General features: G+C 38.8%; 1 protein-coding gene and 1 non-coding gene across 4 annotated transcripts; both read left to right on the top strand.

Annotated features, from left to right (window-relative positions):
• The first annotated feature begins 244 nt into the window (after positions 1-244).
• NT5C1B (5'-nucleotidase, cytosolic IB) lies at positions 245-26813 on the top strand. 3 transcript variants are annotated; one of them, XM_043604480.1, is made up of 12 exons: positions 246-353; positions 6212-6336; positions 8098-8187; positions 8525-8707; positions 9315-9452; positions 10828-11259; positions 11601-11768; positions 12869-12998; positions 15419-15541; positions 15929-16113; positions 24862-24903; positions 25403-25516. In XM_043604480.1, exons 2-11 carry the CDS (start codon positions 6304-6306, stop codon positions 24871-24873), a joined length of 1494 nt encoding a protein of 497 aa, XP_043460415.1. In that variant the 5' UTR covers positions 246-353; positions 6212-6303; the 3' UTR covers positions 24874-24903; positions 25403-25516. The 3 variants fall into 3 exon arrangements, with proteins under 3 accessions (XP_043460413.1, XP_043460415.1, XP_043460414.1); XM_043604478.1 differs by lacking the exon at positions 24862-24903 and having other exon boundaries at positions 245-353; positions 25403-26813; XM_043604479.1 differs by lacking the exons at positions 8525-8707; positions 24862-24903 and having other exon boundaries at positions 248-353; positions 25403-26813.
• LOC122467386 lies at positions 12386-12488 on the top strand. Its single transcript, XR_006292924.1, has one exon. It is a non-coding gene; the product is annotated as a U6 spliceosomal RNA (small nuclear RNA).
• Positions 26814-27605: the final 792 nt, after the last annotated feature.

The following is a 27605-nucleotide window of genomic DNA, read 5'->3' on the forward strand; positions in this document are numbered from 1 at the left end:
ACTTGCAGATCTTGGAAGGCAGGAGGTTTATTTTACACTGGTGGGTTCCGAGGAGTTCATTCCCCAGAGGTCTGAGCCCAGAACATCAACAGAGGGGACAATTTGTAGTCTGTTACTTCTGCATTCCTCATTAGTAGAAATTTGGTGCCAGGGGCAAGCAGTTCTTCCGGGAAGAACCCGGAAGGGGAGTCTTCAGGCAGGGACTGGAATTCCCCTATCAGTCCTGTTGGCCATCTTATAACAGATTTTTCCCTATCAAGATAAAGCCCCATCATGAGTAATGGGGTTTCTTGGGCCGATCCAAGAAGCAGTTTCACTGATGGTGGATTTTACCACAACAGATAAAATTTAAGGTAAGAAGACTATTTGAAGTGGTTAAATGTGGGCTAGCTAGAGCTCTACTGTGAGTGGTAAGAATTCCTAATTACTCTTGTTCAGTGATTATCAAAGTGTAGTTCTAGACAAGCAACACCAACTTCATCTGGGTACTCATTACAAATTCAGTTTCTTGGGCTTTAATCCCAACCTAATGATCACAAACCTTGGAAAGGAGGCCCAACAATCAATGTATATTTTTTTAAATAAAGTAAACCTTTACAAATTTTGAAATAATAATAGATTCATAGGAAATTATAAGAAATAATACAGAACCATCCCATTAATGAGAGAGTGTGGGCCAGCTGAGGGTCAAGTTCAGGCTAACAGCACCACTACCCAACCCCCACACCTCAGCCTCCCCCATGCACCCCACCCCTGCCAGGTGGGACCTGTATGATATTCTTTGGACACCCCCACTACCCAAAAACAAAATAAATAAGTCTCCACCAGTTGACAAGAAAAAGGCAACCCCATCAATGGCCTAAAGTCCAGGAACTCCCTACTGTCTTAATGTTAATTGTTTGCTAGAGGGAAAAACAACCTTAGCTTTGACAATAGTTAGGTTTCCAGCAAGTCTTTAGCATGTGAAAGTCTCTTTGGAAACTTCCCTTTTGATTTTACCTACTCCAAGTCCTTGGTATATAACCAGCCATTCCACACAACCCCAGTCCAGCTCTTCCTGCCCACGGGTCGTGTCCCTGTGCTTTAATAAAATCATCCTTTTACACCAAAAACGTCTTCAAGAATTCTTTCTTAGCCATCAGCTCTGAACCCCCCAAGCCCCACCATCACCCCAAAACTTCATCACCATCACCCTTTGCCCAATATATGCCAATGGCAACATCTGGCAAAACTATAGTACAATATCACAGTCAGTATATCGAGACTGATACAATTAAGTTAAAAATATAGAATATTTACACCATCATAAGGATCTCTCATGTTGCCCTTTTTCGTTTAAAAATTTTTTTTTAATTTTTTTTTAACGTTTATTTATTTTTGAGACAGAGAGAGACAGAGCATGAATGGGGGAGGGTCAGAGAGAGGGAGACACAGAATCTGAAATGGGCTCCAGGCTCTGAGCTGTCAGCACAGAGCCCGACGCGGGGCTCGAACTCACGGACCGCGAGATCATGACCTGAGCCGAAGTCGGCCGCTTAACTGACTGAGCCACCCAGGCGCCCCTCGTTTAAAATTTTTTAATGCTTATTTATTTTTGAGAGAGACAGACAGACAGACAGAGAATAAGCAGGGGAAGGGCAGAGAAAGAGGAGATACAGAATCTGAAGCTGGCTCCATAGTCCAAGCTGTCAGTACAGAGCCCCACACAGGGCTTGAACCATAAACCGCGAGATCATCACCTGAGCCAAAATCAGACACTTGAGCCATCCAGGCACCCCTCATGTTGCCCTTTTATAGCCACATTCACTTCCATCTTGGCCTCATGTACTTCTTAAACCTTGGCCACTACTGTCCCCATTTCTATAATTTTGTCATTCAATAATGTTATATAAATAGAATCAAACAAAATATAGCTTTGGGGGACTGGCTTTTTTTACTCAGTATAATTCTCTGGAGAGTCACCTAGTTGTTGTGAGAATCAATGTTTTCTTTGTACTGTTGAAGGCGTTCCATGGTATGGACGTTTGTGTAACCATTCACCTACTACAGTCTTGTTTCAATAAGCCATCCAGGTCATTCTGATGCATGTTTGTTTTTGAGAACCACTGATATCTAGAAAAAGAACTTAAAAAGACAGGGAAAAAATAAGGTGTTTTTGTACTTCTCCTTCCTACTCACTGACCTTGTGGGTCTCCTCTCATCTTCACCACTACTGTTATCACAGCACTCTGTATCCTGCTTATTACTGCTATGCATTTCTTAAGGGAATGATGTATTTATTTAAGAAATATTTATTGTGGTACCTCCTAGTAACTGTTCTAGGCACCAGGAAAACAGCAGTGGACAAGGTATACAGGTCTCTGCTCATGAAAAATTTTCAGGACAGTGAGGCCAAAGGAGACAATAAACAAAGTCAGGTCAAAATAAATGCCATCTGCTTAAATCCCAACCAACCCAATGTGGCCCTCTTGAACACAAGTAACACTCCATCAAGAGCACTTGGATTCTGATGGGCCCATCCAACACATGTCTGAATGTACTAGTCACTATGGAAAGAAAGATTTTGTACTAAGAACTTTATGTTAGCTGAGAAAGAAGATACTCAGGAAAATATTATTCATAATAGCAAAATACTGGAGATACTCCAAATATTCAATAATAGGGAAATACTTATGCAAATTGTAGCAGACCCACTGTAGAGCATATGGAGTCATTAAATTAATGATTACTCAGACCAAGTAATATCATGAAAATAGATGTGTTTAATATTATATAGAAAAAAATCAAGATACTGAACTGTATATACTATATAATTCTAATAATATTTTACAAAGGAAGAAAAATTAAATGTCAGACAAATGGGTGAAAAAATTTTGGAAGAATATAATTATGACTATCTTAGGATACTGAGTTCACAGGCGCCTTTTTTTGAACTCTCTAATTTTCACTAAATTTCATTATCTTTGGACTTATTTATATGCATACGTACAAACAGTTTAAAATATTAATAAATGTTGTTGACATTCTGACATGCTAGTTACTTGTGTATCTTTAGACTCAGAGAAGAAAAGCTATGAGAGCAATAGAGCCACTTTCCACCATATTTATTTCAATATACCTGGATGGACATAGTGGAAAAAAAAGATTCTTTGGAGTCTTCCCAGTGCACTAGTGCCTAGTTGTATTAAGCAATATGCCTCCTACATTACGAAAATCTCCTGGCGAAAGCAGAGTCTCCTGGTGTCCCCAGAAATTTTGCACAATATCACAGCTTCACAAGAAAATAAGAAATAGCAGAAGGATGACCCAGTAGGAGTCACGTCCCACAAATGATTATGCAAAATCCTCTTAGCTCTGTCAAGGGAATGGGTATATTCCTGTCGATAACCATGGCAAGAATCAAAATTCATTAGCCAAAAATAGGAATGGGAAAGGCCTAGTTATACACATTTGTGGTATTCTAAAATGTCTTTTAGAGTCCTTTTATGGAACTCTTTTAAATAAAAAAATTTCATCCACAACTAGAATCAAACTTTCACTATAGAAAATGATTTTGGTTGATCTGGAAAGTGTACATGACAGTGTCATAACTTTGTAGTATCTTGGCTTTATTACCAAGGTTGAACTCATGGGGAAATGAACCCAAGACAAACAAGAGATATGCTGCTGTGATGGTTAATTTTATGTGACAACTGGACTAGGCTAAGGAATGCCCAGATATCAGGTTAAACATGATTTTGGGTGTATATATGAGGATGTTTCTGGAAGAGATTAGCATGTGAATCAGTAGACTAGGCAAAGAAGATCCACCCTCATCAATGTGGGCAAGCATCATCCAACCCATTAAGGCTTCAAAGGGAACAAAAAAGGTGGAGGAAGGGTGAATTCTCTCTCTTCTTGAGCCATAACATCTACCTTTTTCTCCTGCCCTTGGACATCAGAGCTCCTGATACTGAGACCTTCAGACCCTAGAGCTTAAACCAGGGGTCTTTCAAGCTCTCTGGCCTTTGCCCTTGGTTTGGGAGTTCACCATTGGCTACCCTACTTTCCAGGCCTTCAGATTGATACTGACTCATACCACTGGTTTTCCTCATTCTCCAGCTTGCAGATGGCAATCAGAAGAACCTTCACAGTCACATGAATTGGTTCCCACAATAAATGTCTTCCTACATATCTATATATCTCCTATTGGTTCTGTTTCTCTAGAGAATCCTGACTACCACAACTGCCTACATGTATGCGTAGTTTTCAGTGTTCAATAACAAAGTTAATCAGCAGATAATAAAGAAAGACAAATGAGGAAATCTGAAAAAATACGAATAATTCTTTAACATCATCCTCAGCACTCAAAACAAAATGACATATTTAAATCTTGGTACACAAAAAAATTCAAAACACTCATGAAGCTCATAGTCTATCTGAGGCTGTGTGCTACGGGAAAGGAGCAATAATCAAGGAACTTATTGAATGCTGATTTACATGGAAGAGTCATGGAAAGGACAAGAAGCAAAGGCTGATCCTGGCTACAAGAACCAGTCAGAAACCAGACTCTTCAATCCTTCATCTCTGCAAAATCTTCCTCCTGTGTGTTATAGAAAGCAAGTCTCGGGGCGCCTGGGTGGCGCAGTCGGTTAAGCGTCCGACTTCAGCCAGGTCACGATCTCGCGGTCCGTGAGTTAGAGCCCTGCGTCAGGCTCTGGGCTGATGGCTCGGAGCCTGGAGCCTGTTTCCGTTTCTGTGTCTCCCTCTCTCTCTGCCCCTCGCCCGTTCATGCTCTGTCTCTCTCTGTCCCAAAAATAAATAAACGTTGAAAAAAAAAATTAAAAAAAAAAAAAAAGAAAAGAAAGCAAGTCTCAGAGCGCTCCAGCTTTTGCTCCTGCTACTTTAACAACTGCTCCCTTCCAGCCTGCCCTCCTTGCTCTGTCTCACCAGTGGGGCTAGAGAGTCTAGGATACGGGAAGAACCACCAAACTGATATTTGATTGATTATACATGTATATGAACAATAGGTATTTTTAAACTTCTGTTCCTACAACCAGATTGCATTGGAGATGAGAGAGTTTCTGTTTGAACTCTCTAGTATAGCAATAGCATAATTATGAGTAACACAGTAAGAGCTAACATTTATTAATCACTTATAAATGCCAAGAACTGTCTTAAGTACTTCACACTATTTCAACTATCACAATTACTATCATTGTGTGCATTTTGATGTTGATACCATCATTTTCTCCATTTTACAAATAAGGAAGTTGAGATTTAGGAAGATTAAACCACTTGTTCAGAATCTCAGAGAGATACTGGGTGGGGGTGAGGTACAGGGTGACAGTGGGGAAAGAATTCAAACCGAGGGCCTCTAAACTTGAGCCAATGTGTTTTACTATCTAGAAGACTCCTTGGAGAGCTTTGATTAAAGCTTTCAAAAACTTCCTCTGATATTCAAATTAAATTATTAACTCCATTTAAGAGAGGAGGAAATCTGCCTTAGTCCTTGCTGGTTTGACCAACTCAGGCTGGTGTGTGAGTCTCTTTCCTAGAGCCTGGGTGAAGATAAAACCAGAACCATTAAATGCATTACATTAGCAGACCCTGTAAACCAGAGCTGGGGGCTGGATTGTATATTTTCTGTGTGCACACAAGAGGGACAAATATGCGCTTAAAGTTTCGAGGATGGGGCAAATAGCAAAACGACAGTGCAGGTATCATTCTCCTACAGTCTGGTCCAAGGGAAGGTGCTTTGACTTTGTAAAATGGAAATGACCTTGCCATTGTGAAAGAAACACCCAACATGAAACTAAAAACAGGTCTAAACTCCATTGTTCTCCATGAGAACAAAACCTCAGCTGTCAAAAATCATCTCCAGATTGCACAAAGTTCTCCAAAATCTTTTGGGGTAAACAATAATAAATGATCGGGGCCGCAAATGAGTTTGCCATTCAATTTTGCAGTACCAGAAAATGTACATCCACAGTGGGTTTTACCTGATCAGTAATATAGTAATGTTTAAAAAGAAGGAAGGAGTAATATTGATATTGCTACGTATAAAACATTTTAACATTGTTTAGACATCACTTCCTAAAAACTCTAAGAATGGTTATGAGTAGATGTACTCAAATTTGAAGAAATACTATTGCTTTTTTTATAGTCATATATAGAGAGTCAGTTTGTTACTATGGAATCACATATGATGTCATAAATTTGACATTCTAAGTGCAAACCTAGGCAGAGCAACAGAAACAACAGGAAATGGAGCTGGGGAGAGGAAAACCTGCGTAACAACAAAAGAAATTCCAGTTAAAAGAAATGAGTCAAACATCTCTGAAGCAGAAAAAGAAGGTGAGTGAGTTGAATGTCCTAGAATCTTGCCAAAGAGCTAAGGAAATGTAGATATCAACAAATGTAGATAGCATTACCTCTGGGAATGTTCGGCAACAATTAAATCATTTCAGATAATGACTGCATGTGGAGAAAAGGGAAGGAAAATAAAGGAAATGAAGAATGGAGAAGAATGAGATTAGAGCATACAGTAGCAATCAATTGAATTATTTAGCCTTTATTGGGCTGAGGCCCTATGTCAGTGGCAAGAGGTGGAAACACTGTTGCTATCTGTGAAGAATGCACAGCCTAGTAGGAAAGAGAATATATAAACAAAATACAATTCAGTGCTCAGTGAAAATATGTATAAAAGACACAGGCAACATAAAAGAATGTTTAACTCTGGGAACTTCTCCCAGGTCATGCTGAGCTGGGTTTTGAAGAACATTAAAGAGAAGAGGAGGTTACAAGGAAATAGGGTGATATGGAGGCAAATGCAAGTCATTTAGCACAAGCAAACACAGAGATAAAAGTGTACGGTGGAGGGCGAGTTGGAGGCGGACAGGATGCACCATGAGGCTCCTGGTCTGTAAAACCAAGCAAATGAAGGGTGTACCTGGAAATGAAGCATAATTAGATTTATGTTTGATAAAGGTCACTTTAAATTGATGGGGTAGATCTAGAAGTTGGGAGGATTTAAAGTTATGAAACCTGACCAAAAGTCTATAATTCTGAGAATGCAGTCCTATCCCGATCTGAGATCTGGAACCAGGCAATGATACTAGGGATAGAGACGAAGGATTGGGTTTAAAATATCTTTTGACGGGATTTTAGGGTGGTGGTGTGGAGAATGGCTAGGAGGATTTTAAGATCAGTTCTAGGACCACACAGCTCTGCCATTCTCTGCAGTCACAGTCTCCATCATTCAACTAACACAGATGCACAAAGAGCTTTATGCCTAGACTGCGCCTGAGCACCGTGGTCTAAGCTAGAAGATGAGCTCTTAAAACAGAAATAATGCTAATCTTGATTGCATTACAGCTGCCGAATTAGTATGAAACAATACAAACACACACAATGGTATGTTCCGCAATTGAAAATGGAAATATTTGACTAGCTGTCCATGACATGAATTATCTGCCTGTGCTCTCCTACACAGACTTCCCTACAAGTTTGTTAATTAAGAAATGTCCATCCTTTCACTGTAGCTGGTATGAGTAATTAGAAAATATGTACTGAAGACAGGTCGGTCATTAGATCTGCATGGGATTAAGAACCTTGATTTTAAAAATTAAGCTAACATTGGTGAGGCTTAGATGCACAGAAGATTGGAGTTCTGGTTTGTTAAGAAAACAAACAAGAGAAGTTTTAATTCTACGTGGCAAAAGGAAAAGTTCCTCATGCAGCAATCTTCAGAGGAATGGAGAGAAAAAAAATTATTCTGTGTGAGCAATTTCACATTAAATTTAAGTCTGGCTGGGCCCTAGAAAATTCTGCCATAGCATTTCCCTTGTTATCATTTTTTAAATGATAAATACCTCGTGCCTCAATATATAAGCCAACAAATTTCTAAATTAAAAAATTGTTTATATAGTTCTCTGATAGGTGTTATTTTTACCCATGCCTGTTATAACAGAGAGAAAATGTCTAAAATTTATATATACTTTTAAATTGGGAAAGAGACAAATTCTAATTTTTATTTATCCTCCCATTCCTAAACCCAAGGTTTCTAATGCCCCTAGGATTAAAAAATTAATAAATACACTTTGTTTTCATATTAAGAATGATACTGGATCGAAGAACTCAAAAGACAGCATAGACACAGAGAAAAGAAAGGATTCTGAGAAATCAGGAGTTCGTCTGAGCACGCAGGTGAGCTGACCTCTTTAGATATGACGAGTGAATTATAGAGTAGAAAGCATAACAGAAAATGTAAGGCAGCAGGGGAGTTCTGGGAGAGAAGACTGAGCTGCCGAGATTTCTACTAAGGGAAACCTAATGTTCTCATGAGAGATTAAGGACAGACTAGGAGAAGCTGGTCCCTGCCTTCCCCACCAGTACACATCCCCATGTTCATATAGAATATATGGTGTAGAAACCACAGCCATATTCTCTGCTCAGCCTATGGGAGGAGACTGGTCATTGTTCAAATCAGGGAGGGAAGGGGAGTCTGGCCATCGCATTGACCATTTTCTGCACAATCTTTCAGATGAGGCGTGCAGTCAATCCGAATCACTTGCTGAGATGTTGCCCCATGCGAGGTCACTCGTCGTGTAGACGCTGCCTTTGTGCAGCGGAGGGAACAGTACTTCTTGGCCCCTGCCGCACAATACGTGTTTATATTCACATGTGCCTCTTGTGGGAGCAGGGCCGGCAGATCACCATGATCAGGGTGAGCAGAGATCAAACAACTGATTTTGGAGGGGAGCCACAGGCAGTCTGGGTGAGGGGCAGGATATGGGGAATAAAAACTCTTCCGCTTGCCTCTCCATGGTGTCCTCCATTCTTACTCCTCCCAAAGGAAATGCCAGAGTGCTCTATTCCCTCTTCGGTAGCTGCTTTGGAGCCATGCTGCAGCCCCATTTAGGAGGCACCTGCCCTCATCTTTGTAGTAGGGTCAAAAATGGTGAATCACATCTTCTTAGTTTCAGCTAACAGGCTTACCCTTAAGGGAACAAGTGGGGAAAAGTGAGGAAAAATGGTCAACTCTACTATGTTCCATATAAGAGGAGTCACAGGTGAAAAAAATAGGAGACATCAGATTTCTTAGTTTTGGATTCTCCTCCAGGTGGATCCCCACTATTTGTCCCTCACAGAGTTTAGGATTGGGCCAGAGCTAGAATAGTACATAAGGGTCAAGGTTGAATTAATCATATAGGCCAGGGACCTTCTCACTGGACTCTGCTATATTTAGCTTGACATGGCTGTTCTGTAGGTACATGCATGGCAGGAGTGGGTGATGGGGCATCATACTCCTGGGTCTCTTCTCTCCTCCAAAGGAATCACAAGAATCACCATTGCTGAAGACTGATTCTCGGGGGTACGTTGTGCGAAGTCAGTGGTCACGAACTTCACGGAGCCCATCCACCAGAGCTCCATCAGTAGACGAAACCAGAAGCAAGAGTGCCAGTCTTAAGGTAGAGATGGAGATGAAATGAAGGGAACATGATATAATAATGATAATGGCGATGATGATGATGATGATGATGATGATGAAGATGAAGATGATGATGACGATAATTTTTTATTGATGCTTTCTATGTGCCAGGCCCTATTCTATTCATTTTACATGTTTTAGCTAATTCAGTCATCATTAAAAAAAACAAACAAACAAACAAACAAACCTATAAGCCCTATTTTATGGTGGAGAAAATTGAAACACAGAGTAACTTGCCTAAGATCTCACATTAATAACACTAATAGAGCTAGATTAAAACCCAGGGTTACCAGGTCTATAAACTGTACACTTAATGATTATGCTCTTTGACTTCTCCTTCCATCTTTCCTTCCTTCAATAACTGAGTACCGAAGCCTTAGAAGATGGGGTGGAAAAATCAACAAAGGAAATAAGTTGTTGAAAAGTGTTAGATTGGGTGGTGCTTTGGGCCCTTATGGAAGCCTTGTCCCATGAGAAGAAAACATTAGTTTTGAGATTGAGTTTTTGAGTACAGAGAGAGTGACACAGACCTAGATGGAGAATATGTATCCCTACAATCCATCTATTCCTGTTTGAAAAGTGGCTCAATAATCTAACCAAGAATGTCTTTTGAAACACGTGAAACAATCATCAAAATTGAAATAAGATATAAGTGCTTAATAACTTACTGCACAGGTATACTTCCTTTCTAATTAGATGATTCTCTCCAAATGAGCTCCACTGGCACAAAGTTCTGAAGGCAACAGGGAGACCCTTGGTTCTCTAGACTACCAACCCTCCCAGCAATTGCTGCATTAATCACAGGGCAAATAGAGAGAGAGATGCCTCCAGATGTTTTGTAGAGTCTGCTGGTGGGAGCATCTGGTCTAGTCGCTCATAGTTAACTGGAGGTCACAGATGAAGGCAGTGGTGAGCAAGGTCCCTTACTCAAGCCCTCCATCCTACCTGGAGGTCTCTGAATGAGCAGTTAAAATGAAAGCAAGGCATAGAACTTTGGAACTATGTGCCAGCTGCCTAAGGGCAAGAAGACCTGTAATATCTACTCCAAACTAAAACAAAACAAAAACAAACAAAAAAAAACAGTGTGAGGTGCTGATGGGATGGGGGGGGGGGGCGAGGAAGGAGGGGAAAATACAAGCAGTCTGTCTCTGTGTCTGTTTAACAGAAATACCTAATAACTGGGTTCTTGAAACATGTGAGCCCCTCCAAGCCCTACTTAAAGGAGCTGGGATGACCGGGATCCAACTGAGGGCTAAAAATGTAACAAAGGGAAGGGCAAGGGTCCTTTACTCCTGCTAGGCAGAGATAGGGGGAAAGGCGAGCATCTAATTCAGACTTCCACTTTCTCGCTCCAGCTCCCCGCTAGCTCCACAACCTCCCGGACTTCATCCACCTCCCCCAGCCAGCAAGACTCCCAAAAAGAGCTGTCGGCGCAGCCCTCGCCGCCCACGCCACCCATGCCTCTCGACTCGAGCCCTCCCACTCCCCCGGAGTCCTATTCCCAGTCCCGGCGCAGCAGCAAGATGCAGGAGAATCCAGAAGCCTGGGCTCATGGCATCGCTCGGGACTCCATGCAGCTACGGGAATACCCTCCTCGCACGCCCCCCACTGAATGGAAGTCCTATGCCCAGCGCAAGACGACCTACTCCACCCAGCTGGACCGCGACTGCCTGTCAGAACTGCCCCGGCAGCAGCAGCTGGAGGAAGAGGAGGAAGAGGATGAGGCCTATTGGGCATCCGTGAGAACTCTGTATGAGAAGACCCCTAGCTGCTCTCGCCCCCGACCGGTGAGCGTGGCCCACCGACCTGGAACCCGGGACTCCCCCTCTCTGCAACCCTACAGCCTGAATCTCCCCCAACCTTCCTCCTCTCCAATGTGTAGGGAAGTCCTGCCCAGCCTCCTGCTTCTCCTCCCCCTAAACCCCCACCCCTGTAGGTTCAGGAGTTGGAGGGTGGGGCGGGTGTTGGATTGTGGAATCTCAGCCCTTTGCTGTCTCCAGCATCTCAGTGCTCCAAGCGGACGCCTAGGTGTTTTCTTTCCACCTTTCCACCTTGCCCTGGCATGAGCCCCTTTGCTGATCCCTTCCTTCTGTGTGACTGTCCTCGCATTGGCACCTCTTTTATGCAGCCCAAACCCAAGCATGCCATCACCATCGCTGTGTCATCCCGGGCACTTTTCAACATGGTGGACGGCAGGAAAATCTTCGAGGAAGAGGGTCTAGAAAAGTACATGGAATATCAGCTCACCAATGAGAATGTCATCCTGACCCCAGGGCCTGCATTCCGCTTTGTCAAGGTACTCTCCAAAGCTGTGCTCCTCCTGTCAGAACCCTGGATGGAGACGGAAGGACCCAGGCAGGTCCTTGGGAACTCATCAAGGTTTCTTTATAATTACTGTTCTACCTTTGTAATTCTTGCCCTTTTCAAGTTGACCTCAGGTCAACTTATGCTTTCACAGAGGCTCCTAGACTGGTGAGAAAGGGTCTCCAGTTCTAGATTTGGGATGCTGAGATGGCCCTCAGCCGAGTTCTAATGATGACATGTGTAAGAGACACCTTTGTTCCCTTCCTAGAAGGAGTGGTAACTGGAAACGATAATGAGTTACAATCCCAGCATTAGAAACAAAATGAAATTCACTTTAGCTGCCCCAAACATAATATTGAGATGATCTTGGTTGGTGCTTAGAGGCATGATTTTAATAGAGAAAGTAAAGTTGTCTGAACTCACACTGAAACGTATAGCACTTGTGATCCCCTATATAACTTATAAAATTTTACACCATAACATTATAACCAGACAGAAATAAATGACATCTCCACAAGTTGTGAGTAGAAGGTATTTGTGGGGCGTGGTAGATGCATCGGAGGAAACCACTAACCTATTTTAAAGACTCATGTTTGAAAAATAGACAAAGTGCTTTGGTAGCACATATCCTAAAATTCGAACAATACAGAACCCATTAACATGGCTCTTGTGCAAGGGTAACCTGCAAATTCATGAAGCATTCTATATTTTCACAATAAAAAATAATCACCAGATGATCCAGAAAAGCAGATTTTATGAATCCAAAAAAAAAAAAAAAGACAAAGCATAAAAGGGTTAACCTGATCCTTCCCTCTACCTACCCCACAGAGATAATTCTAAGAAGTCAAATGTAACAGTCTTCAACAAACTTTCCCTATCTACTCAGCAAACATTAACTGATGTCCTGTGTAGCAGAGGCTGGAAATACAGGAATGAATGACATAACCCTGCCTTAACGGAGCCATAATCTCTCAGTGAAGAGTCTTCAGAGTTTGAATTTGACACTGATGCTATCCTTTCTCTCCAGACTCCAGACTCCAATGCCCACCTTGCCTGGCCCTCTTTACATGCATTCATGTTTGTAACCTGCAGGCACTGCAGCATGTCAATGCTAGACTCCGTGAGCTGTATCCTAATGAACAGGACTTATTTGATATTGTACTGATGACTAATAACCATGCCCAAGTGGGAGTGCGGCTTATAAACAGCGTCAATCACTATGGTAAGTAAAATAAACAACATGTGGAAGAACAGCTAGCTGCTCTGGAAGGGAGAAGCCATGTCATTTTGCTAACTGTGGCCTAACCAACGCAACGTCTTTGATACTGACACCCCCTTCTGCGTGAGGAATGTTTATTTGCCTATGTCAGAAAAAGAGAGGCCATGTTCATTTTTAACTTCAGCAGAGTTGGGCCCAAAGCTCCGGACTTAACTTGTCAAGTGTGAATTTCAAAGACTTAATCCCAGCTCCTGCGATATATTTCTCTGTTTTATGTTTTTCACTTCTGAACTTGACTTCAAGGAGCCATCAACCCAGAGGCTTTCTCTGGGTGATCACACTTCTTGTTCACCACACATCCATGTCTAAGGTTTACAGGTTTTCCCCTTTCCTTTTGACTCTTAACAATTTGATTCTCTTTGACTGCTTTCCCTGCACATCAGATCCATGCCAGCAAAAATGTCTTTGTTCCTTTACATGGAAAATTGGATTGACTCTAGTCTTCTCATAGCATTTCCATCAATGTGTTGGATACTTTAAGAGAAAAATCCTCATTTTCCTGTTATGGAATTACCTGACTTGTTATCTGAGGACCTTTAGCCTATCTTTAAGTGACATATCCAGTCTTATGGGTATGTGAAGTCAGAGTAAGGTTGAACTTTGGTATATTCAAGGTTTAAAGTGGGTTTAAAGTGGGCATACTTATAAATAATCAAGATGTATTTTACAAATTATGAGTTTTACATTATCCTAATTATAAGGCTGATGTCTGAGACGTACTTTAAAAAATGTTTGCCTTTCAAAAAAGGAGCTTTCATAGTGTTATGACATGAAAAGAGAACGTATATAAAAGGTTTGGTATAGATGAGCAGCATAATCACTCAGTTATGGCAGCTATTAACTTTACAGCAATCTTATTTGATTTAGTAGGTGATTTAGGTCTCTTGACCCTTGCCAAACTGGGTCCATCATGGCTAGTAGCATAAGGAATCATGGTTATTGACCTAACAGTTCTGCTAATGAACTGACTGAGCTCCATCTCTTCACACAGCCTTACTCATGAAATAACAACCTTTCACCTGGAAGCATCATTTCTCTTCTCTGAGTATTGAATGCAATCTGTGTCTCCTTCTGCTACGTATGGCCTGTTAGATTACAATTATCTGTTTTACGTGTCTGGCTGCTCAGGGAACTATGATTTACTTGCGAATTGGGATGGTGTTTTAATCATTTCTGAAGTCCCCCATGCCACCAAATAATTTCTGACCTTTAAATTAATATTATTTAAGGGATTGTAGAGTATACTTCGGTGCCACTTATGCCCAATGTTGGCTTAAGTGAAAAACAAGAGTATTTTGTTCATACAGTAGCAAACACTTCCACCTCAACTGTCAATGGACTCTATCTACTCTGTTGGTCCATACAGATGAAACACAACGACTAGACTCAAAATTCTGCTTTGTATCACATGCAGGTACCCATTCATCATGTACCTAAAAATACTTTGAATGGGTATGTACTATCTCATATGCATAATGTTATACTTTATTCAGCTATTCTCATATCATTAAACGGTGTTCTGCTTTTATAAATAATCCTGAGCTGAGACCTTTCCACATAAATCTTTATCAGAGCCTCAGATTATTCCCTTAGAATAAACTATGAAAAGGTCAAAAGCTATAAACTAATAAAAGCTCTTGAGACATATTGTCAGGTTACTTTCTAGATAACTTATAGCAGTTTATACCCTCATCTAAAGTGAATATGGGTACCTGTTTTACAAAACTTTCACCAACATCTAGCGTTTGCTTTTCAATTGTTGTTGATTTGAAAGACATTTAGTGGTATTTTAATATTTAGTCTGCTAAATAATTACATTTAAAATTCCAAGTGAAGAAGGAGACACTTTCAGACCTTTTGTTGTTGTTTTTAGAAAACAGTTTAAATCCTGGCACTGCTTGTCATTACTATTGTACTGTTACTGAAGAAATACAGAAATGGTACTTAAAACAGAGCCACACATTAACTATCTCTTTCAACAAGTGAAGAGCCTGTGGTTGAAGGAAAAGAACTATGCTCTAGTCTAGACAAGAGTCCTCATGAACCAATGGGCTTAGACAAGTCTTTATGTCTTGGTTTCCTTTTGTGTCACAATGAGAATAATGCCTGTCATACAGTTGTTGTGAGGGTAAATTGGCATGGTCTACGTAGACATACTTAACGAATTATCATGTACCAAACCCATCCACTATTATATAAAATAGCTTTTTAAATGTAATATAGCAGTTTTTCAATATTAGTGCTATGAATTTTAAAACTTCAATAGACACTCAATTATTCCTATGATAACTTTGATTTACATTTATAGTAGGTAGATTGTCTTTAGTCTCTGACATAACAAAGTCTTTCTTGCCCAATAATAGGCTTACTAATTGACCGCTTCTGTCTGACTGGTGGAAAAAGCCCCATTGGCTATTTGAAGGCATATCTTACCAACTTATATCTTTCGGCAGATTCTGAAAAAGTACAAGAAGCCATACAAGAAGGTATTCATTTGGTTTTATCGAAGGTTTGCGCTAGTGTTGACTTTCATTGGGCTTCATATATGATTATGTGGCTTGTTAAATTTTCTGGTAAGCCGTTTCCAACGAGTGGCAGCCCCTAAGGCTGTCTTTTAGAGCTCTGACCTTCTAGAGGTGGACATCCTCAGTGATTGTCTTACAACTGCTTTTACACTTTCCCATCCCTTATAGAAATGGAGGCAGTGTGTAAACAATAGTTGGGGGATGCGTGGTTATAAAGAGCAGTTGAGTCATCAGGTAATAGCTTGAAAAAAAATACTGCAAAGATTTTTTTCTTTTTTTAATCATTAAAATGGTAGAAGAAACTGACGCTTCTGGGAAGACTATTAATAAATCTCCATGGTCTGCCAGGGATCGCCTCTGCAACTATGTTTGATGGAGCCAAAGACATGGCTTACTGTGACACACAGCTCCGCGTGGCCTTTGATGGGGATGCCGTCCTCTTCTCAGATGAATCTGAACATATTACCAAGGAGCACGGGCTGGACAAGTTCTTTCAACATGAAGCACTATTTGAGAATAAGCCTCTTGCTCAGGTAGGTTCAGTGATTTCTAATTAATTTTGATCTACTTATTTTCCAACATATAAATGTTTTGAATTATTTTAGGCAGGCTATTCCTCACTTCGTATCCTTCACACTTTGCTCCCTTTCTTTCATGAACTCCTCATTTTGAAACATCTGCTGCCGAGTTGGGTACTTTTTGTTTTTGGTTTGTTTTGTTTTTAGTTTTGTTTTGTTTTAGCGTTCTTTTATCTATCCTGTTTTGGAAATGTTTCTATGATCTTCTCATGATAATGAGTTCACCTCCAAATTACAAGTAATAGAGGTAATATGGCTTACCAGTAGACCATTTCTACATAGTAAGTTCTCAGAATAGTAAAGTGATTTCCAATAGGTTCAGTAAACATTTATGGACCTCTTTGACCATAGACCTCAAACTCAATAAAGGCATTATTTGAGAAAATCTGCACAAGTGTGAGCTCAGATTGAATCAAACAATGAGCCTCAAGTAAGTGCAAGCTATGAACACTGAGTCAAAATGAAACTGAATATTTAAGTTTTTTGAATCAACCCATGAACTGAAATGTTAAAGTCACAGTCTGAAATAAACAAAACTTACAACTCCTGAACCAAAGGAAATCTGAAACATCAAGCTATTCTCTAAACTGAATCTAAACTGATGGACCATTTAGTTTTAATCTAAGAATTTTACCAAAGAATTTAATTATTTAATTGGTCTTTTTTTCAGCTTTTCTTGAACTTAAAATAAACAAATATTGTTATTTTTATTATACTTGTAAAAGTATAAATAGACTAACAGAAAGCTGAAAAGTTTCACTAATTTGCCTTGTGATAGCAAGCGATATTTAAACTGTGTGTGTGTGTGTGTGTGTGTGTGTGTGTGTGTACGTGTGCACACATGTGCACAAAACTTCATGGTCCCTGCCTTAACAGCTTCTTTGGAAAACTTGATCTTATGTTATGAAGTTGTTCATTGTTAAGAAATTGAGAGGAAAATCCTTTGTTACATTTTAGTAACTCTGCTGAAATTCAGAGTCCATTGTATAGTAGTCTATTACTGAAATTTGGAAATTTCCAAAAAAAGAACACTTAAAATATTCAAAATCATAATTATTTCAAGATAATCTTAAAATACCATTTTCTCATCTCAGGTAAATCAAATTTATTTTAAATTTTGCATTAATCACTTCCCTTTTCCGTGTTAAAGAACTTGTTCTTCCCATTAAACATTGAAATTGTGAAGCCCAATGCTAGTTATTGCTGGAATACCCAACAAATTTCAACTGAAGATACTTGTTTTCATTATGCAGTCCTTCTGGAAGTGGATAAAGATGCTATTTTACCTACTTACTTACTTATTTTTGATGTTTATTTTTGAGAAATAGAGCACAAGCAGGGGAGGGGCAGGGAGAGAGGGAGACACATAATCGGAAACAGGCTCCAGGCTCTGAGCTGTTAGCACAGAGCCTGATGCGGAGCTGGAACCCACAAATCTTGAGATCATACCGAAGTTCGACACTTAACCAACTGAGCCACCCAAGCACCCCATAAAGATGCTATTTTTTACATAGTAAACGTAGCTTTTCTATAAATATCAGGTATTGCCAATGTGTTCCACTGATGAGAAAGAAGTACAACTGAGGTACAATTCCTACCCAAGCCTTTCAAGTATGTTGGTCATGGGACTTGCAGCTTGGTCATGACAATGTCCCACTTGTCTCAAATAGAGGAGAGCTGAGAGTCCCCAGAAAATGAAACACCTAGAGAAGATTAACTTGGCCACTCTCTGGTGGCTTATAAGCTTCCAGTGTGGCACTATAACAATGAACAGACATTTCCTGATTTGATCCCTACTTAGTCTCACCATTCTCAAACAGTGGTCTCCAACTCTGTGTGTATGTATGTGTCTGTGTCTCTGTGTGTTTTAATCATAACATTTGATGTATAATTTATATACAGTAAAATTCTTAATTTTTATTGGATGCTTCTGAGTTTTGACAAATGTATACCGTTGTGAAACCATGACCAAATTCAAAATACTCAATATACTCACAAAATTCCCTCATACCTCTGTGTAGTCATCCTACCCTGCTATCTACAGGATCTGCAACTACTAATATAATTTCTGTCCCTATAGTTTTGCCATTTCCAGATGTCACATAAATGGAACCACACAGTATACAATCTTTTGAATCTGACTTCTTTCATTTAGCATAATGCATTTGAAATACATCCATGCCATTCCATGTATCAGTAGCGTCTGTTCCTTTTTATTGCTGAGTCATATTCTCTTCTATGGATGTACCACATTTTCTTTATCCATTTACCTGTTGGAGGAGATTTAGACTGTTTCCATTTTTTGGCATTTATAAATAAAGCCACTTTAAGCATTTGCATACAGCATTCTGTGCAAACATAAGATTGCATTTCTCTTGGGTACACATCTATGAGTAGGATTTCTAGGTCACATGTTAAGTATATGTTTAATTTTATAAGATACTGTGAAACTATTTTCCTAAGTGACCATACACTTTGCATTCCCAATAGCACTATATACGAGATTTTGTTGCAGTACATACTTACCAGTATTTTGTACTGGTAATTGTTTTTTTTTGTTTGCTTCTTTTAAGTTGTTCCGGATCTCACTGTAGTTTTAATTTGCATTTCTCTAACAATAAATCATATTGAACATATGCCATCATATATGCTCTTTAGCAAAAATATCTGCTCAAATCTCTTGCTCATTTGTATTGGGTTTATTATTTAAGTTTGAGAGTTCTTAACATATTCGAGATACAAATCCTCTATTAGATATGTTTTGCAAATATTTTCGCTCAGTCTCAAGACAAACATGTCTTTCTATTCTCTTTATACCATTCATTGTCTTTCAATGATCAAAATTTTACAATTTTGATGAAGTTTAAATTATCAGTTAGTTCTTTTATGAATCATGCTTTTAATGTCATATGTAAAAACTGTTTGCCAAAGTCACATAAATTCCCTATGTTTTTGCACATAATTTTATAATTTTAGGGTTTTTTCTTTTAGGATTATGACCTACTTCTAATCAACTTTTGTATTTGTGCAAAGTATTGGTTAAGTTCACTTTTACTGCCTATGGATATCCTAATTGTTCCAGCACTATTTGTGAAAAAGACTGGCTTTTTGTTCCTTTAATGTAGGTGTCCATGCTTTTACCAATATCACACTGTCTTGATAAGTGCAGTTTTATAGTAAGTCTTGAGATCAGGTAGTGTGAATTCTTCAAATTTGTTATTTTTTAAAATTCTTTTGGATATTCTGAATTTTTTTTTTGCATTCTTATATAGATTTAACAACTAGGTTGTCCATTCCTGAAAAAAAAAATTCTGCTGGAATTTTTATTATGATTATGTTGAATTTATAGCTTAAACTTGGGGGAGGCAGGGGGATGTCCTAATATCAAGTCTTTCAGTCCATGGGTATAGTACATCTCTCCATTCATTTAGGTCATCTTTGATTTCTTTCAGTGTTTCAAATGTTTTTGTATATAGATATTGTACATACTTTGTTAGATTTATACCTAAGTATTTCATAATTTTGGTGCTATTGGGATTGGTACTTTAAAATTTTGATTTCCAATCTGTTATCACAGATTTTGCATATTGACTTCGTATGTTGCAACTTTGTTAAATTCACTAGTTAGTATAGTAAAATTTTCATAGATGACTTGAGATTTTCTACATAGACAATATTGACTGAATAAAAACACTTTTATTTCTATGTTTCCATTTTGTATGTCTTTTAATTATCTTTCTTGCCTTATTACCCTTGCTTGTGAATTCAGTGGAATGTTCAATAAGAGTGATAAGAGGGGACATCCTTGCCTTATCCCTGATCTTAGGAACAGATCATTCAGTCTTTGACTCCTAAGTATATTATCTATTGTTTTCTTCAAGATGCCCTTTGCCAAGTAAGGGAATTACTTTCTAGTCCTATTTTTTGAGAGTTTTTATGAGAAATGCATGTTGAATTTTGTCAAATTTCTTTCCTGCATGTATTGAAAAAAGCATGTGGCTTTTCTAGTGTATTGATAGCTAAATTACAATGATGTATTTAAAAATGTTGAGGCAGCTTTGCACTGCTGGTATAAATTCAACTTGGTCGGGGCGCCTGGGTGGCGCAGTCGGTTAAGCGTCCGACTTCAGCCAGGTCACGATCTCGCAGTCCGTGAGTTCGAGCCCCGTGTCGGGCTCTGGGCTGATGGCTCAGAGCCTGGAGCCTGCTTCCCATTCTGTGTCTCCCTCTCTCTCTGCCCCTTCCCCGTTCATGCTCTGTCTCTCTCTGTCCCCAAAAAAAAAAAAAAAAAGTTGAAAAAAAATTCAACTTGGTCATGTTGTAGTACCCTTTTTATATCTTGCTAAATTCAATTTGTAAAAATATAATTTAGGATTTTTTTTTACCTTTATGCTCCTGAAGGATATATAACTCTATAGTGTTCCTTTCTGGTAATATCTTACAGAATAATGCTAACTTCACAGAATCCTGTGGGAAATATTTTCTTCCTGTCAAATTTTTGGAAGACTTTGTGTATAGTTCGTATTATTTCTTCTTCAACTATTAGGTAGACTTTCACAGAGAAATCATCTGGGCTTGGACTTTTCTGTGTAGGAAGGCTTTAACTAAAAATTCAATTATTTTTAATAAACTATTACTCAGATTTTCTCTTTTTGTCCTACTTTCCATCAGTTTATGAGTTTGTATCTTTAAAGTAATTTGCCTGTTTCATTGAAGTCACTGAATTCATCAGCATAAAGTTTTCATATGTTCTTATTTTGCTTTTACTATCTTTAGGATTGTAGTGATATATACCTTTTCATTCCTGATATTAGTAATATTTGTCTTCTCTGTGGTTCTCCCCTGTTCTTAGTCTAGCTAGACAACAATTTTATTTATCTTCTCAATAGCCAGCTCTAAGTTTCTAAAGATGGAAGTTGAGGACACTGATTTAAGACTTCTAAAATAAGCATTTAATACATGAAAATTTCTTCTAAATGATGCTGTGATGGCATCCCACAAATGTCGATAAGTTGTAATTTTCATTCAATTCTAAGTATTTTTTAATTTTCCTCTGACTTCCTCTTTGACTTATGGGTCATTTAGAAGTTGGTTATCTTGGGGCACCTGGGTGGCGCAGTTGGTTAAGCGTCCAACTTCAGCCAGGTCACGATCTCGCGGTCCGGGAGTTCGAGCCCTGCGTCGGGCTCTGGGCTGATGGCTCGGAGCCTGGAGCCTGTTTCCGATTCTGTGTCTCCCTCTCTCTCTGCCCCTCCCCTGTTCATGCTCTGTCTCTCTCTGTCCCAAAAAATAAATAAACGTTGAAAAAAAATTTAAAAAATTATTAAAAAGTTGGTTATCTGTCAAGTATTTAGAATTTTACTAGATATCTCATTCTTATCGATTCCACATAGAATTTTGTTGTAATCAAAGAATACATTTTATATGATTTCAATTCTTTAAATTTATTGAGGAGTGTTTTATGCCCAGAATATGGTCTATCTTGGTTAATGTTTCATGTGTACTTGAGAAGAATGTTGATTCTGTATTGTTGAGTAGTCAAACATGTCAATTAGATTAAATTGACAGTGTATTAGGTAATATTGCCCAAGTTTTCCATATTGTCAGTAGGTTTCTACCTACTTCTTGTATCCATTATTGAGGAGGCAGGGATGAAGCCTTCAAGTATGTTTGGGGATTAACCTATTTCTCCTTTCAATTATATGTGTTTGCTTCATGTATTTTTAATCTCTTCTGCTTACTGCCTAAATATTTAGGATTGTTATGTCTTCTTGGTGAAATAATCCCTTTTCATTATGTAATGTCTCTCTGTCTCATAGTCATATAACCACTCCAGCTTTTTTATTTGTTTTGGTTTGGGTTTTTTCACTGGTGTTTGCATGGCATATCTTTTCTATAATTTTTACTTTTAACCGATTTATGTTTTTACATTTATTTTTTTATTTTTTTAAATTTTTTTAAAGTTTTTTTTTTTAACGTTTATTTATTTTTGAGACAGAGAGAGAGACAGAGCATGAACGGGGGAGGGGCAGAGAGAGAGGGAGACATAGAATCAGAAGCAGGCTCCAGGCTCTGAGCCATCAGCCCAGAGCCTGACGCGGGGCTCGAACTCACGGACCGCGAGATCGTGACCCGGGCTGAAGTCGGACGCTTAACCGACTGAGCCACCCAGGCGCCCCTACATTTATTTTTTTAATGTTTACTTGTTTTTGAGAGAAAGAGAGACAGAGCGTGAATGGGGCAGGGGCAGAGAGAGGGAGACATAGAATCCGAAGCACGCTCCAGGCTCTGAGGTGTCAACACAGAGCCCAATGCAGGGCTCAAACTCACAAACCACAAGATCATGACCTGAGCTGAAGTCAGACACTCAACTGACTGAGCCACCCAGGCATCCCTATGTTTTTACATTTAAATTGTCTCTAGAAAGGATGATACGGACACCCGTTCTGAATATGGTGACATAAACTGGTCCCTATTTATTCCCTTTGGAAACTACTCAAAAGCAGTAGGAGAACTGTATTCCTCTATGTTTCAAAGCCAAACTAGTTGTTAGTAGGGTGGATCCTGCCAACAGTCACCATACCCCCTTTGCTGCTGTTGCCAATTTTAGAAATAGTTAATAGTTTTAGAACACCTTTAGAAAATGAATTTTACATGTTTTTTTTCCTGATATTTGCAGCCTTAGAGAAACAGTGATCTAAATAATGTTTAGATCTAAATAGACAAAAGATCATCTGTTAAGTCATGTTTATAAATAAACAGTTTGTTTCCAGGACAGCAGGGAAGGGATCTTTTGAATTGAAAACAAGTCAGTCTTACAATACTATCCTTGTCCTTCCCCCATAAACTCTCTAATTGTTCCCAGAAAAACCAGTCTGCTTCAGTGATGAGTAATAAAAACAGAAGCAGCACAGAACATACACAAAGATACTGAGACAAAGGCAAAAAAGGGCAAAATCTAATAACAGATGTAGATCTCTCACTAGAAATAGTGGCCAAAGCATAGGTAAAAATTGTGACTAAACATTTACTATGACTTTTAAAAACATAATAAAGCAGGGTCAGGGTCATAAAGTGGAAATGCAAGAATCAAGGGAGAGATAATAAAATGTTAAATGGTAGAACTCTGGAAATGAGTAAAATTGAAAAATAGGATTTTACAGAGAAAAAAATGACAGAAATGTATCATAGGTAAAGAAAATCCAACATATGCATAAGTGGAATCCCTGAAGAAAACACTTAAATTATGTTTTGAAGGGAGGAGGAGCGGATTGTGTGTGGTAAATACAAAGATGCAAAATTATATCAAAATATAAATCAATAAAATATCTGAAACTGTCAGATTTATTAAAAGATTAGGGGCACCTGTGTGGCTCAGTCAGTTAAGTGTCCAACTTTGATTCAGGTCATGGTCTCACAGTCATGAGTTCGAGCCCCGCATCAGGCTCTGTGCTGACAGCTCAGAGCCTCGAGCCTGCTTGGATTCTGTGTCTCCCTCTGTCTCTCTCTGCCCTTCCCCAGTTCATTCTCTCCCTCCCTTCCTCTCCCTCTCTTCTTCTCTCTCTCTCTCTCTCTCTTTCTCTCTGTCTCTCAAAAAAAAAGTACATAAAAACATTTAAAAAGTAAACTATTAAAAGAATAAAGATTAAAAGTGACATTATGTAATTGGGAACTAGAACAAAATTATCATCACCAAGACATTCCCTAGTAAAATATTTTGACATCAAAGATGAAAAAGTAATTCTTTGGGCAGTCTGCACATATGAGTGGGGGAAAAAAATCAAGCTGTCTTCAGTTTTCTCCACAGCAGCACTCAATAGCAAAAGACAGTGGTGCACTACTTATAAAATCACTTGGAGAGAAAATATATATCACAGATTCTATATCTAGCCAAAAGTTTATTCAAGTAAAGAAAATAGATCAACAGTTGAAAACATACTATATTCTCAGAGATTGTTATTTCCATAAGATTTTCTTGGGAAAATTAGTCTAGAAGACACATATTGGCCCACATGTAGATGAATAAAAACACGGAGGCACAAATGGATGCAGAATATATTTAACCATAGAGCCAAAACTAAAACAATTGTAGGGATTAGGGTGACAGAAAAGAAAGTACACATTATATGTCCTAACGATGTAGAAATTATATCACTAATGAAAACAAGAAAAATGCGGAGGAAAAAAATCCAAGGAAGAATAAGTATGTTGATATCTTCAGTTACAATAATGATCAAAGGATAAGATGTAAAACTGATAAATAGAAATATAGGAATCTTTAATAATGAAAATGAGGAAGAGGGAACAAGTAAAATTGGATGCTTGCAAAGAAACAGAAGATGAAAGAGAGGTAAAAAAAGGACTGTAATTTCATTATTTCTCATTATAAAAAAACACTAGGTCTGATATTTAAAAAATAAAGGACTAAAAGTACTATACAAAGTTAAAGTTACAAAGGTAACCAATATAAGGAAATACTACAAACCTTCCTAAATGTTAGAAGAAACACACATACACACATTCACAAAGAAAAAAGATACTCCATAAACAAGGAAAATACAATAAAAATCCTAAGACAGAACCATTATCGCATATATTAGTAATGCCAATAAATATAAATGGCCTAAAACTCAACTTTGTTTTAAAAAATTAAGAATTCCATATTGGATCATATAGCAGAATCCAATTCTTGCTCTATTCCAGAGAAACAGCTAGAACTAAGTGTTCAGAAAGATGAAGATAAAAGTAAGTGTGAAGATATACAAAGGTAATTGTAAATTTAAGACAAGGTTAGATTCAAGCCAAGAAGTCACTTAACTAGCATATATTATAATATAGCATAAATTATAATAATAAAATGTGCAATTCACAAAAAGCAAACCAAAATAGTGCTTCAGTGATTAACCAGACTTTATTTAGAGTTTCCCATTTTGCCATGGATAATTTATGTCTGCTGCCCCGGTTTAACTTGTATAGAAACTTCTTTCACTCTTAAAACATCTATGTTTAGATGATAAATTATATGGTTATCCTATATTTATTCCAGCAATGCAAGGATAGTTCCACAAAAGGAAACATATTCACATAAACACAAGGAGTTTCAGGACTTTGCCATCGGCCTTAGAATACTGACAGTCTAATGCAGTATTATATCCTTTTATAAGCTCTTATAAGCCTCTGCTTTTTCAGCATTCACTTCCTTTAGCTCACTGGATCACAGCTATGACATATGTTCCTTTTACAGGGTCCCTTAAAAGGCTTTCTGGAAGATTTAGGCAGACTGCAAAAGAAGTTTTATGCCAAGGACGAACGGTTACTTTGCCCTATCAGGACCTACCTGGTTACAGCCAGGAGTGCAGCCAGTTCAGGCGCCCGAGTGCTGAAAACCCTTCGCCGCTGGGGTCTAGAGATAGACGAAGCTCTTTTCCTTGCTGGAGCCCCCAAAGGTCCCATCTTGGTAAAGATAAGGCCCCACATTTTCTTTGATGACCACATGTTCCACATTGAAGGGGCACAGAAATTCGGCACCATCACAGCTCATGTACCTTATGGCATTAATCAAAAAATGAATAATTAGGGATGGGGAGGAGAAATAAAGCAGTGAGTCTGGTATTACAGAAGCCACTTTTGTGGATCTCTAGGGTAATTAGATAGGTATTTCAGATGATTGGACCTCAGAACTTAGTTCATTTGGAAAGGTTTCCTCTTGATATTTTGAAAATATTTTGAACCTTCAAGTTACCTTCAAGCTACTTCTCTTTGAGCTATCAATGCTGTTGAATACCACTGCACTTACCTTTATGTGTAAGTCATATTGATGACTCTTTAGGATAAGTTTAGAACCTGAATGCTTGAATACTTAATGGGCTATCTCAGGTGTCTAGTTATTTTTACAAAGCATTGCTCATTTTTGGATGTTGGTTGATTGAATTGTTACCCACCATCATTGTAGAATATTGGTCTTCAAAGAAGGAAAGAGTAGGGTTAGATACACTCTTGAAAATTGGAGCTTTTTATTCTGTTGCCTCTGTGACCAGGCTTTTAATCAATGCAAAATGAAAAGGTCACTCCACCTGCAATTTTGACTCCTGCACCAAGTTTGACACTGCTCATTGAGAAATAAATCAGCAGGTTATTCATAGAGGGCACTTTCCATCTAAGATGAGCTCCAAACAGAAGGTCTGGAGAACCTGAAGAACCTGGGGAAGGTTCTTTGAAGCTTACCCAAGGGTGCATTACCTCTGGACTACAAGGCTTCATATTTGAAGTCTCTGGCTCTGGGCCTGGCAGGTAGGTCCAATGTTTACATAAAACAAAAACAAAAACAAAAAAAAACAAAAAAACTTTGGCTACCACTTCAAAATGTGACATGAAGTGTAATATCCTAGCCTTTCGTTGTTATTATTATTTTGTTATTTTTCTTTTGATTTCAAGAAACATCTATTGGTTATTAACCATAATCTACTGCATAATAGGCACAGTGAGCTGGTTATTTTCACGTTACCTCATTTTCTCATCAAACCAAATGTTTGTAACAGAACATTATTATTACCCTCATTTTTACCAATGGAGGACTTAAGACTCGCAAAGAAAAAGTAGCTTGTCCAATAACGTGCAGCTAATAAATGGTAGGACTGAGATTCCTTCAAAAGCTACATTCTGTTTTCTCTGTGAATATACAGCCTTCCACTTCAAGTTGTTATTAATTCCATGGCCATAGGACCCATCCTGAACAGATAGTCATTCCATTACGTTCTATGCTTCAGTTACATAGCAGTTACATAACAGGTCTGAGGATTTGCCGCCTCCTCTCCTCTTCATGCCCTCTCCTGCTTCTTCTACCCCCACTTCTATCTCTACTGCACCCATGTATACATATTCTGCCCCGGCTCTAGGTAAAGAAGACTGCTGCTGACATATAGCTTTTGCTCTCTTTCTTAATTTGATATAAGCTAGTCCAAAATATACCAGTCATGACACTTGCTGAGTACCTACTGTTTTCTATGCATTCTCCAGTGTGAAGACCACAAGAGAAACTCAGACATAATCCTGTCCTTTGGGAAATTTAAAACCTTGAACAATCCCTTAGAGTAAGTCAAGCATGCAAACTGATATAGTCAACCCCAAAAAGCTGTTTGTCCTCAGTGCCAAGAGAGGGTCGCACATGGAAGTTGAGGAAGAGATCTGTGTGGGCTGGATGTGGTCAGACTATAGAGAGAACCGAGGTGAGCTTTTAAGGATGAAAAAGACATGGATAGGTAGAAAAAGAAAGAGGAAAAAGATGTGCTCTGGGATCAGTGAGCTTGAGAGGCAACTTCAAATTACCAAAAGGAAGAAATAAAGGCCCACCCCTGGTGACTTCTTCTCTGGTGCCTTGTGGAATCCTCAGGGACAGTGCTCCTTCCCACCTGCAAGCTCTACCTTCAGCACTCACACGAAACCTTCTT

The sequence above is a fragment of the Prionailurus bengalensis genome, chromosome A3 (genome assembly GCF_016509475.1).
Source record: "Prionailurus bengalensis isolate Pbe53 chromosome A3, Fcat_Pben_1.1_paternal_pri, whole genome shotgun sequence".
Lineage (NCBI taxonomy): Eukaryota > Metazoa > Chordata > Mammalia > Carnivora > Felidae > Prionailurus > Prionailurus bengalensis.